This window comes from Uloborus diversus, chromosome 1 (genome assembly GCF_026930045.1).
Source record: "Uloborus diversus isolate 005 chromosome 1, Udiv.v.3.1, whole genome shotgun sequence".
Classification (NCBI taxonomy): Eukaryota; Metazoa; Arthropoda; class Arachnida; order Araneae; family Uloboridae; genus Uloborus; species Uloborus diversus.
In genome coordinates, this window is record NC_072731.1 from 203,817,396 (window position 1) to 203,831,286 (window position 13,891).

Consider the following 13,891-nt stretch of genomic DNA (forward strand, 5'->3'; position numbering starts at 1 on the left):
ACAGAAACATTGATTCTGCTAATATTTTTTGGGACATATTAAGTTTTTTTTTTTTTTTTTGCAATTTCTCTTTGTAAAAAGATATTTTGATCTATCCTATACATAACCTGTGCTTTCTCGCGTGGCAGGGCAGGTCAGGCAGGATTGATAATTTCACAAAATCCACCAAAGTCGATGTTCGAAGGGGAAAACGTAAGAACAAACACTAAACCTGTTCCTGAAACCAGTGTCACCGACACAAAATCACTTACAAACTTGTGTTTTTGATAGTCCTAGTGCAAAAGCACACCAAAAAATACTTCACACCACTCATAGCTGCAGAAACAGTTTTAGAAACAGCAACTGAATATAATGGCGGGTGCTATCAAATAAAATTCAGTGTTGCCAGAGAGGGGAAACTCAAGTCAAAAGGGAAATTTTTCGGGGAAATACTGTCTAGTACCTTGACTATTATAGAAAAACATAGTTAAGCTTTTAGAAAGGTTCTAGAGATTATTATTGTACCGGAATACTCGATTTTCCTTTTTTCCGCTCCTTAAGTCTAATAATTTTCGCACCTCTGTATTATCGCATACAGTCAAACTAATGACTGTGTTGTTGTGTTAATGTAAATAGCGAGACTCAGTTTTACTTGGTCTTCTAATTGTTGAGAATTTGCAACAATGAAATTTTCTCCAACAATTTAGCTCAAGTAAGAAACATTTACATTTTTTCGAGTTATGCTATTGCATAGTGGCCCAATAATGTTGAAACAGTCAAATATTTTCACTCTTGTTGAGACAGGTAATACACAGATAGATAGACAGATAAATACAAAAGATAAATATGAAGATAAATAAATAGAGACATCCAGAGATAGATATAGGTAGATAGACAGGTGTAGGAAATGCTTTCTTGAAATTAATATAAAATATGGAGTGATAAATGTAGAGATAGATTAAGATGAACAAATTCAAAAATCCACTATAATATTAAAATCTGTTCGCATCTGTCTGTCTGTCTGAAGAGCTATCTTCTCGAGAACCACTGCAAATCGAGAGTCAAGCGAGATACCGATCAATTCGAAATTTTCCAAAGAAAACAATAGGACCAATCTCGTAATTGTGCGATATTAATTAGCGGAGATATTAATTAAAACGCTAATTAACATAACTTTATTCAGGAATTTTTATTTCTTTCCTATTGCCATTTTGTATATGCGTGAGCAAGTAAAATTCTAATAATTGTTTTAAAAGAGATTTTTTTTGGCTGCTGTACAAATCTTAAAACAACGTTTCCATCTAGAATTTCATTTTAAATTAATTTAAAATTGGTTGCCCTATTCGGATATAGCCTTTATTTTATCGTCTGTCCATTTTTTATTTTTTACATTCAACGTTCGTAACTGTTTTCAGCATATGAAAGTTGTTTATTTCGCTATGTTTATTGACTGTAGTGTAAGTTTATCATTCACCGGCCTCATATTTTGGTACACTTAGGATGTGCAACTAATTATGTTTATTTTGTTGGACTTTTTCCTGTCACATGGGTGAGTTTTCGAATTGTAATAACTCTCTTTTTCCTTCCTGTTTCTATTTTTAAAATACAGTTTATATCGTTAAAAGAACATGTTAAATTAAGATTGTTTGGATTTCTTTGTGAAACAGAGTTGAACAAAAAAGATTGTTTTTAAGGATTTTAACTAAAGCTAAATTGGAATCTGATGACTTGGTATTAAATTAATGCTTATTGGTAGTTATTTAGTCTTGGTGCTTTAGTTTCGTGTAATCAACCAAAAAGTATGTGTCATTCTATGTAAAAAGGTGATTGTAATTGTACATAAAATAGTTCAGATATAGTCTATCAGATGTAATTCATTTTAACGTGAGCACAGATTATAGTTGATAATGCATATATTTTCATCTTTTGTGCTAATTGAAAATACTCATAACTTGTATCATTGATAACTATGATTAACGTTAAAGAGATTTTTGACAAAAATATGCTCTACTGGTGTTTTGCAAACCTTGCATTACGCGTATTTATTTACTCCTTAGCGCTTTAGAAACTGATATCAAAGTAATACAAAAACATCAATTGGACATCTCTTTCATTTTTTAAGTAGCCCGTGCAACGCCTGGCACGCAGCTAGTAGATATATAAAAATTGGTGTGTTGAAATGTAGATATTGATTTAAGTAATTATTACACTACCAAATTCTTTTAAGTACCCAATGAAGGCGGTAGTATTGAGGACTGTAAGTGAAAAGCTCATAGTGGAAAAAGGTATAGTCGACGGTGACTGCAAAAAGATAAATGGCATAAAAAGCAGATTGCGCAGTAAAAGTGTAGAATCTACTCACCTAATAATTCTAGTCAGGTATAAATATTTCGAGTAGGTAAGAGTTAAATATTGTTGCATTATCAACAGTACAGTGCAACGAGTAATTAAAAAGTTAAGCATAGTTTAACAAGACATTTAAACGCAAAGACTACCTTCAACACTTTAAAAAGTGCTAGGTTATTTTGAGATTCAAATATGCATTCAGAAATTAGCTTCAATTATAAAATAGCTGTATTTTCTTACTACACTCAACAGTATCGTTGGAGCTTTGACGTACTGAATGAATCAGATCCAGTGATTCAAAACTACTATTTTTAATAAACTGAACTACAATGCTTCCAGATATAGCAAGCTGCTAACTGCAAGCTCGTTTTAAATCTTTTTGACTTGCTATAATTGTAATTAATATTCTACATTTTATTCCTTTCATATTGACAAAAAAAAAAAAAACAATTGTTCACCTTGCAAAAAGCTCCTCTATTTTTCATTAAAGTCAATCTCATAGCATTCACTGCGCCCAAAGTGCACCATTCAGTTGTACTACTGGATGTGACGCTATTTAATTATCCGTTATTTGCATCGTACGGGAGCAATTAAAAAAAAAGTTCTAGAGAGTAAGAAATCGTTAAAGTAATTATTGTGACTTCGACAAATGATTGTGACATGCATGTAATTGGAAAGTATTTTCTATTCTTTGACTTAATTTCAGAAGTGTTAAACTTTTTTTTTTTAATAGAGCATTTACTTACAGACCAAATAAGGCAAACTCGCCAGTAGTGATCAGTGCTTAGTAATGCTTCAGTAATTGCCACTCCAAAACTTATATTTGAAAAAGAGGATTCCAGGCTTTCAATGGAATGCTTAATACCTCCTGCACGCTTGGTGCAATTTTGAATCCATTGGGAGACCAAATATAAACCTTGAAGTGGTCACTACTGAAACACTGGCCATTACTGGAGTGTTTACCTTAATTAGTACAGATTACAGAAACAGTTTGTAGAGCACTTCCAAAAGTCATGCAGTTTAGGTCATTAAAAACGTATAAAAACGTATGCCATTGATACAATACCTGCTAAACTACAATTATGTAACGAATAAATACATTTGTGCTTAAAAATTGAATAAGTCAGTTAAACAAGGTTTTAAAGCACAAAAATTGCTAATTGCTACAGGCACGTGTTTCGGTTTCGGTGTTACAAGGAACACTATTTCCAATGCAAAGAAGTGTAAGCTTTTCGATGAAAAGTCATCAGAGGAAAGCAATTGTCTATTATCTGGTTAGCAAAAGCAGAGAGGTTCACGAAACTGCTGCAGTTCGGAGGGCTGTCTAACGATACCGAGTAAAAGGCGATAGGCCAATTATACATTTTTAATTAATGCTATTTATTTATTTATTTATTTTACTTATGATTTAACAGTATTTTCTGAGGGAAAGTTAACTAAGTAACTTTAACTCTCTCATTTTCTGTAAAATCGTGCAAAGTTTAAATAGTAAATGTTTAGCCTTTAATTACTTCAGGTGTTTAACCATGCATTATTTTAAAAATATGAACATCTATACATACTTAGTACATACCACACAATAAGTTGCACATATTTATAAAGAACTATAAATATGTCTATGATTTTCGGATTTGATATAATTCCGCTGAAAAATAAAATGTCATCCTGAAATTTTTGAGCTACTTTGTATCAGTGTTTTAATAATATGTGTCCAATCAATATTTTGTAACTCAACTCTTCTTTTGCGTTTTCTAATTTAAACGTATTTTCTAAAATCATTACTATTTTTATTGAGCAATCACGATTGCTAATTGTTTTCACTTGACCGTCCTTGATGTTCGGGTTCCTTTTTCAGATTGGACCAGGACCTCTGCAGCGCCACCGCCCATCGGCCTCCGCAAGCGCCCTTCCTCTGGTCCTGACCACTGTTCCCCGGAATCCGGCGGCGTGCATGTCCTACACACAAGCGCGCTCATATATCAGGGGTGATTGTGCTCCGGTATTTTACCGAATTTCCGGTATTTTCTTACGTATTTCCGGTATTTTTAGGTCCAAAAATACCAGAATTACGTCTTTTTTTGTTATGCTTTTATCTCCCTACCTGCGCAATTTTTTTTTATTATATAATACTCATCAAATATACCTGCAAGAGCCTTAAGATAAACACCTATCCCTTAAGATGGACAAATGTCAAGATAATTTGTATAACACCAGCTCAAAAGTAACTTTGTAACCCATTAAAAATTTAATCAAATAATATTCCCACAATATTTTGACTCAGAACTATTTAATACTATGGCAAAGGTGCACTTAAGTAATAGGGGTCAAAGATTACCCCCCCCCCTTCCCTTAGTTCTCGCTTTGAAACTTTCAGGTATTTTTTGATGAACTCACAATCACCCCTGATATATACTCTCACACACACGCGCGCGCCTTTGCACATATACACACTGACACACATACACGCTAGCACACACACAACCCCCTTTACACACTTAAACTCACGCCTTTCGTGCATACACACAAGCCTAGCCTACCCATGCACCCACGCACGTCTAGACACACACCTGCCTGCACACACACACACAGAACTATACACACGTAACCGCCCAGGAGGAGAGGCAGGCTTGAGGGGACAGAAGCCGTTTCTAGAAGCAAATAACTCCAATGAGTAGGGTCCTGCCGAAACTCATGATAGCGAAAAACATAATTTGAATTCAAAATTCAGAATTCAAATTAGTTTTTTTTTTAATTTTTATTTTATTGGTCATATACTGAGTTATAAAATATTTCCAATGTCAAATTTATTCACTTCTCTCATACAAACTTTCAATCAGAGGTAACTGATGTTTGTACATGGAATCAAAAAAAAAAAAAAAAAATTCTCAATCTTTCAAAACATTAATGCCTTTTGGTCAGTTTATCGATATCGATGTTTTAATTTCAAACATTTATGTTTAAAAACATCTCTCATCGATATCACACCTCTACAGTTGAAAAATGTTGCTAAATGTATTGATAGTACCACGCCATATATACAGAAGGAATACTGCTATTTGAACTGATATTAGATATAACATTTGTTGATGTGATGAGAAAGTTTATTATAGTTTTGATTTAAAAAAAGCATTGACAACCTTTTTATGTCGGATCTATACGTAACGGTCTTACTACCGTGAAACGGTACACACTGTAGAACGGAACTACAAAAGTCGCAAAGGATTTTATCGAAAGGAATTAGTTTAACATTCACGCAAGCGCATTCTCGTAAAATGTATCTAATCTCAGTTCTACGAATTGCATTTCTTGAGCCCCATTTAAATGGTAGGAAGTGAGGAGGCTTGAATGTTAATTCTCAACCAGTCTACCATGTTGTATCTGGCGGCTACTTGATTATTCATGGAACTGACACGCTAGCCGTTGGTGGCGCCGTAAATTATGGTACTGGATGTTTTGATGGCCAATTCTAGAGAAGCCAGACATTTATGAGTTATCGAGTTATTTTGAGCTAACGTGATGCGCAATTAGATCATTTTCATCTTTAGGGAAAACTGTTGCAATTTGAAGAGGAATTTCCACTCGGTGTTTGCGCAGTTTCGATAAATTGCGCAGGGATGATAATGCAATTAACACCGTGATATATGTAATAATTTTATTGAGGTAGAATGAACATTCTAATTCAACCATTGTTACAGAAAGCTGTATAACTATCTTTACAATTTCATAGTTCACTAATGTCAACTATGAAATATCAATTTTGTAACCTAAGGAGAATTTCTGCATTTCAATCATATTCATAAAAAAGTGAAAAATAAAATAACATAAATCTAACTCCGAATGAAAAGCCCGCGTAATTTAAACTAAAATGAAAATTTATCAAAGTTTTATAACTACAATAGTTCAATTATTACTTTTCTCTGAAGATAAAAAAATTACATATGGTATAAAAGATGTATATTTACTATCATTTCTCTGTGAATGATTTAATGTGTGCACTTACTATCAACCTGAAAAAAAAAGAACCATAAAGAGCCCATTTTAAAATGTCTCTTGTTTTATTATTGAAGTAAACTATCGCACTTTAATAAAATTACCCCCACATTGAGATTTTTTGATGACATCACCTACAATTAGTATTTTTATAAGTTAGGTAAGTTGGAGTAAAATTGATTTTTCCTATTTTTTGGAAGATTAAATTTTGGTGTAATTCACACTTTTTGTATGTATTTTACAAAAATTTAGCTCATGCTTTCATTTCGAGCATTCATCGTGAACTACCCATACAATAAAGTTCATATTTGTGTGTGTGTAGGTGATAGTGGTTGACAATGTAGTGTTGCAATTCTTTCTTAGTTTGTCCTTTATCCTCATCTAGTTTAGTTTTAACCTTTTTTATATATTTTTTGTGAAGATATGTATAAGAGAAAACCCTCAAGCTATTGAGAAACATTGAAATGATGATTTAGATGCCCTTAACTGTCCTAGAGGGTGATTTAAATTGCTAGTGGATAGGAGACAAAAATAAAACGACGTTTCATCGTTTTGATAAATCAAGAGAAAAATGGGAAAATATCTGCTAATCCATTTGGCAGATGTACCAAAACCATTCGCTATGATACCACTGGCATTGTTATTTATCAATTTTTATCTAGGAAGTCATTTCGGGCAGCCTTGCTATATCTACCAGCCCATTTGGAAAGAAAAATTACAAAACTATTTTCTTTGATTTTTCTCCCTTGCCAATTTATGAACGTTTATTAAAGGAGGACGTAACACTTTTATTTCGAGATCAGTGGAAGTTGGTGGTAATAGTCTGAGGGAACACTTTAGATGAGAAATTATATCTCTATGACTAAAAAGGATTCCTTCGTAGTAGTAGCAAATTAGAGGTAAATGTTTTTTCCAACTTGATATAGCTACGAAAATACATACTATGCACAAAAAAGAATCATTTATGTATTTTGTGCTTGAAACATTTCTGATGAAAGGAAGTGAGAAGTAAAATGGTATTTCAAATCAAGATGCACGCTATTACAAAAGTGAATCCTTTTTCGCTGGCTAACCTAACAAATTAAACGTAACAGGCTTTCAAACATGTCTTAAGTCAGCCCACTGTCATATTAAAACAGTTATATGTCCAGTGAAAAATAACTAACGAAAGGAACTAACGAAGAATAAGATTTTTAGCGGTAAAAACTTAAGATACTGTTGTTGCTGCCAATCTTCTGTATCAGCAGTGTTAGATTCAGTCCATGATAATTGAGTGTGCTCTAACAGCATCCATAACTAGCAATGGGCTAGAATAAAGATCTTGTTTGGAGAGCCCTAAACAATCGAGAATATGGTGGGGAGAGAAATAAACACAGTACTTTTGGTGCAGGTCGGGAAGGTCTTGTTGCTGTGAAAAATATGTAGTGAAAAGACTTTATTAAGATTTTTAAGTATTAGTTTTCTGAAATTGGTACGATTATAAGAGCTTTTAATAATAGCTGTTTTTACTATTTAATAAATCCCATTTTACCTTGCAGATATGGGTAAGGACGATACAGAACGAATTTTATTATAAATTATGGTTTGTATTTTTTTCCTTAAGAGCTCCAAGCATTTTGTCGATGTAACAAAAATATGATTTTAAAAATTCTGTTGAAGTGTTTAAACTTTTTTTTAGTATCTTAAAATTCTTTCACAAAAAACATAGTTTTTTCTTCATTTAAAGATTATGTTTCTCTAAATTCATATAGCTATAAATATGGAATTATGCTAGTTCTGCGTATACTGAGCAACGGCTCAATTATTTAGAGTTTATGTTGCTCTGAACCAGTGTAAAAGAAACAGGCGATCAGAGCTCTTTTTTTGGGCCTCCTTATGTCTTTTGAATGCAGTAAACCAGATGTTGTTAGGGAGTTATTAAATACTGTTCAATAATAACATACCTGGAAAGAAAGTTAAAAATTAAGATTTTCCTGAATACAATATTTAATTTCTGCTATGATAAGTAGCAAAAATGAAGTTTGCATTTGTTAGCAAAAACATATACTTCATTGAAGTGTATAAATCATCTTTGTGAACGGTGTTGCTTAGAAATGTAATGCAAATAAGGGATTTTAGCTCATAAATCATGTGTTCAAAATGAATATGAACTTATCACATAAGTAGTGACAGGAAATAACTAAGGTTTTGTAGCAGATTACCGCAGACACGTGTTTCGGGGATTCAAGAAACCCCTTTTTCAAAACAAAATTGTGAGCTTCCGGATGTAAAGACATCCGGCTCTTTTAAGTTCGTTCTAAAGTTAGTCTTTAATTTAGTGTCTATGTTACCGTTAAAGTATGAAATCCGTTATTTCATAGAATACCCAGTTATGTTATGGAATAACTGATCGTGTCCGTTAAAGTGTAAAACTCTCTTGTATTTCATGGTTTAACTAGTTATTTCATAGAATAACGATCTGCAGCCCGTGAAAGTGTAAAATAATCTATATCATATATCTTGCACGACAAATACATTAACCACCCACACCTGTTATCCCCAAAATGTTCGTGTTAAACCCAGTATGTCAACAAAAAATATTTTTGTTTTAGAAATAATGTTCTTTGTAATTCCAAGTGTCATTTTAGTAATCCTTGTTGTAACAAATGATTTTATGGTACTTTTCCATAAATACCATTTATACGCTGCATAAATTAGATAAATTGCTTGTTTTTCATTTTAATTGTCTATCATTAGTTTATTTATAGAATACCTATATATAGTTATTTAATTTTAGATAAATTGTTTGTTTTACACATTAACTGTCTCTCATTAGTTAATTTATAGAATACCTAGTTATTTCATCGAATAACTAGTTAAAGTGTCAAATTAATAACATTTTACACACTTTAACGGACACGATCATGTTACACACGATCATGTAACATGGACAGTTATTTCATGGAATAACTAGGTATTCTATAAAATAACTGCATTTTATACTTTAACGGTAACATCTATATAACATGGAAATCGTAAAGAAAACATTCTTGACTATTTGAACTGCAGTTTGAGAGAGGTAAATAAAAAATTTCCTTTTTTTTCCTTAGAATTTAAGAGAGCAAAAGAATCGTGAACTGACCGTCAAATATTTCCTTGTCGTTTTTGTACCAGATGAGTTGAGTAGGAGGCTTGCTGCCGACAGCTTTGCAGTAGAGCACCACTTTGTCGCCCTGGCGGACTTCAATGTTGTTAGCAGCCGGCAAGTCATTGATGGACAACGCTTGAGGGGGAACTGCAGTAAAAGAGAAAAATAAATTGAACCAAACAATGATAATGTGCTGTAAGCTAATAACAAAAGCTTTAACTTAGTCATTTAATAACATAAATATTTGAACTATTTTAGTTGAGCAGATAACTTTCAACATTTAATAGTCTTTGAACTATTTGGCATCGTGTTTAGATAAATTCTAACTATTAATGTTTTCCTAAGCAAGAATTCAAGCAATTTATTTTTCAAAACAGTATAAAAATTACAGAAACAAACCAAACAAACTAGTTACAGCAAAAGAATGCCCAATGTAAATATTCACCTATGAATAAGTTTAAAAAATCGATATTGAAATAAAAGAGGACGATTATTACATAAAATCCTAAACAAAAGTGCTTAATCTGAACTACAAAATATTAGAAACGCAATAATTTTCTCCTTACAGTTTTTTTTTAAATCTCTACTAAAATCAAAAACATGTATATTCAGTAAATTACCGTCCATTAGCCAGGGCTAAAGCAGAAATACATGAAATATCCCGCCAGATCAGTCATTTCCAGCCGAGGACTGCAGTTTCATGCTTATTAGTTCTCATCAGCCCGGCATAGAAAAGTTACTGTGCAGGAGATGGAAAACCTCTTAAGGAAGTCAAGAGTCCTTAAGAGGTTTTCCATCTCCAGCTCAGTCACTTTCCTATGACGGGCTGATGAGTGCTAATAAGCACGAAACTACAGTCCTCGGCTGGAAATGAATGAGCTGGCGGTGTATTCCATGTATTTCTGCTTTAGGCCTGGCTAATGAGCGGTAATTTACTGAATATACCATGCCTTGCCATCAATTTTCGAGTTGAACCGAACCATTGCTTCGGTCATTCGTCTGGTCTGTGCTAATTCTATTTTAGCTACCAGTTTGTACTCAGTCACTTTCCTATGCCGGGCTGATGAGTGCTAATAAGCACGAAACTGCAGTCCTCGACTGGAAATGACTGAGCTGGCGGTGTATTTCATGTAAAAACATGTACATTCAAACAGAAATTTTTTGCAACAAGTTGTTTTCCCTCTTTTAATAGGAGAATAAAAGGAGAGATTTACAATTAAAAATAAATATTTTACATTCTAATAACATTTTTATCAAACGGAAAATTTGCTCGACAGCCCATTACTTCCGTATGTGACAGTTTTATCCCATACATTTTTTAAAAACTAAAAATTATTGATCGTAAAGTTTCTTTGATAGTGCATTTAAAATATAATTTTAAGTAATGGTGAGCATTAAGAGATGCTGCCATAAATCGTTAATTGGCGTGTAATATTCATTTAACTATAAACACAGACTTGACGACGTTCCGGGAAAAGTTTCTTGAAACGTACAACGACTTGAAATCATCATAGATTTACCACCAGATCTTTCGGAACGTCCAAAGGCACTCAAAACAGAGAACTAGATGTTTCTATAAGTTCTACATACAAAATTGAAACTTAATAAAAATAACTATTCTTGAAACATGAGAAATACATACACACATACATACCTACAGATGTCACGAAAAACTCTCCGAAGTTTGTTCAGAGAGAATGTTTAAATTAATTTTTGATTGATCATACATTCTCACAGCATAACAAAAAATTATAAATTATTAAAGGATGAATGAAAGGGAACTTTGTTTGATACGTAAGTGAAGAAGTTTTCTTAAGCATTCTATTTGTGCAAGGCACTGAAAAACGTTTCTATGAAATTTCTCGTCGATAAGCTAATCTTCAATTTTGATGCGTTACGTCAAGAGCATTTCTCATTTGATTAATACCTTTTTACTAATTCCTCATGCAAAAAAAAGGCAGAATTTTTTCACCTTTCAAGATTTTTAGCTGCTAAAAAGTAATTTTGTCTGTCATTGGTTTTTAAAGTGAGACATTTGACTTGTTTCTGTAGACGTTTCTTGCAACAAAAAAAGTCAAAAAATGCCCGTAAAATATAATATATCAAAAAATTTTCTTCGCACATGCCCCACAAAGAAGGACACCGAAGCAAATACCTTTGTTAAAAAATGATTTTAAGAGCGCATCAAATTTTCAAGTAGACGGCTTATATTAAGTATTCAAATGCTCACCTTCGGACAGAAAATTGCTCAAAGCAGAAGAAAATTTAAGAAATGAGATTTCCCGGTCGAAATATTTTGAACAAAAGCGTTTTGTTCAGTGACGTGCGGGTCACCCAAGCAAACCAAGCAGAGCTTGAGCATACTGAAAATATTTTTTCATTTCTCACTAGTATACTTTTAACTGACAGGAAGTATGAATTATAAGATTTTTCGAACCTTGACTTTCACTGAAAATAAGTTAAAAAAACATTTATTAGTCGCTCAAATGCCGATTTCCCGGGAAAAGACATCCCCAAGCAAAGAAAGTGAAATCCACACTGCAACCAATGCACGAGAGGAAATGAAGAGGTGTTGCAATGACAACACAGTGTCGCTCCTACCCAATGATGAGAAACCAAGCAAGCCGTTCCATGTATGGGGGAAGCAGGGTTGCCAGATTGGAATTTTTTGAGCCAAATTCGAGAAGTTAGGCATTTCTTTTTAAATCGAATGATTTGAAAAAAATGGTCTGTCTTCTTGGCTTTTTTTTTGAGGGGGGAGGGGGATTTCGAATAATTATAAGCAACCTTTTGATAAAAGATGAAGTTTTAAGTTCTTCATACCCATTTAAAAATTTTATTTGGTCTTTTTTTAACGTGCTTCAGCTTGCTGTTGTCATTTTGATGACGAATGTTTTTGTCTTCACGATGGTAATAGGCGATGGCTTTCGGCCAGTATTTATTACTCCAATAGGGCTGATAGCACAAAGTGCTGAGCTTTGATCAAAATATGCAAATACATTAAAAGAGTTTCTAACCCCCAAAAGCGGTGAAAAGGCCTTTAAAGCAGCAGACCGCTAAAAATTTCAATGTTGGAGTCTTTGCCACAGAGGTCCCCCCCCCCCCCCCGCCCCCGCTCCCGTTGTCACTCATGCTCTGGCTTTTGCTGCTAATGAACGAAGAATTAAATTCAGTACTTGCTTCTAAAAACTCTAAACTTGGCGATATTTTAGTAGCATTTTATCAAAGCTGCATATTTTCGACCCCAGTTTCATTCATTATTTGTTTTCTTAACATGTTGCTAATATGCATTTCTAATGTATTTTTGTAACTAATCAGTTCATTGTGTAATATATTTGTTGTTGCTGCATAAAAATTTTTCTATTTAACATGACAGTTACTAGAATTATCACACTTTACTCAGAAAAAAACAGATTTTCTACAAACAGTTATAAAAAGCATAAGTAATACTAAGAGGACAGTTGGACATAAGAGCTGCTTGGGCACTCGCTTGGGCCACCGCACGATGTGCCTGGTTTTGTTCCAATCAAACTATTGCCTCTCAAATTCTTGGTTGAAACGAGAATCAAGTCGACAAATACATTAATCCACCATCTTTATAACCCTACTTTAAAAAAAAAAATCCAATATTTATTTATTTTTATTTATTTATTTATTTGACTATTTTAGCCAAAATTTGCGAGATTGTAGTACCTTCTTACGATTTTTTTCTTTTTTCAGCAATCAATCACGAATGGCTTATTGTTTTCATTTGACCATTGAATGATGTCCGTCCTTTGATTTATTTTTCTATATTCATAATGCAGGCGGTTATGAAACTCGGAATCGAATTATTAATACACGAGCTTCTTGGCGTTACACAATCCTTTTTAAGCGAAACAAATATCCATCACACAACATCCAGCACCCAAGACTCAGCATTCAGTCCCTGGCATTCGTTTGAATTTTGACGTCTGGATTTCAAATTACGGTTGCGATAAATGCCATTAGTAAAAACAAGATACCCAAATAGTAGAGTTCTATCGCACTTCGTGATTGCGTAAAACATAATTTAAATTCAATATCTCTCTCTCCCTCTTTTTTTGTGTGTGTGGGGGGGGGGGGGGTAAAGAGCTACAAAATCAAAAATATCTTCAAAATATTTTTTACCTTAAAATACAATTTTTGGTCTCTGGATAGATATCTTTTCCAGAGATAAGGAGTTATGTTGTGCGTAGTAGAAATTATCTATAAATTAATTCACGTTAAATTATTTCCTAGTCTTAAGATTTATTAATTACCTTATTCGTTTAGTATTTCAAACTTTGAAATTTATTAAATATTTGATTTTTCAAACCTTTTAATGCACATCTTATGGAAAAACATTAATTATTTTTATTTTACAGGTTTATTATAACTATAAATTTTCGTGGAAAACTTTCATGGATAACATATTTTACCGGTCAAATT

At 33.0% G+C, this 13,891-nt stretch overlaps 1 protein-coding gene across 1 annotated transcript in view; it reads right to left on the reverse strand.

Moving 5' to 3' along the window:
* The window catches only part of LOC129218240 (nephrin-like), a 176,258-nt gene that overhangs the window by 68,794 nt on the left and 93,573 nt on the right, over positions 1-13,891 (reverse strand). Inside the window, exon 3 of the mRNA XM_054852467.1 lies at positions 9,437-9,589. Coding sequence (XP_054708442.1) covers positions 9,437-9,589 — 153 coding nt within the window. The remainder of the gene's footprint in view (positions 1-9,436; positions 9,590-13,891) is intronic.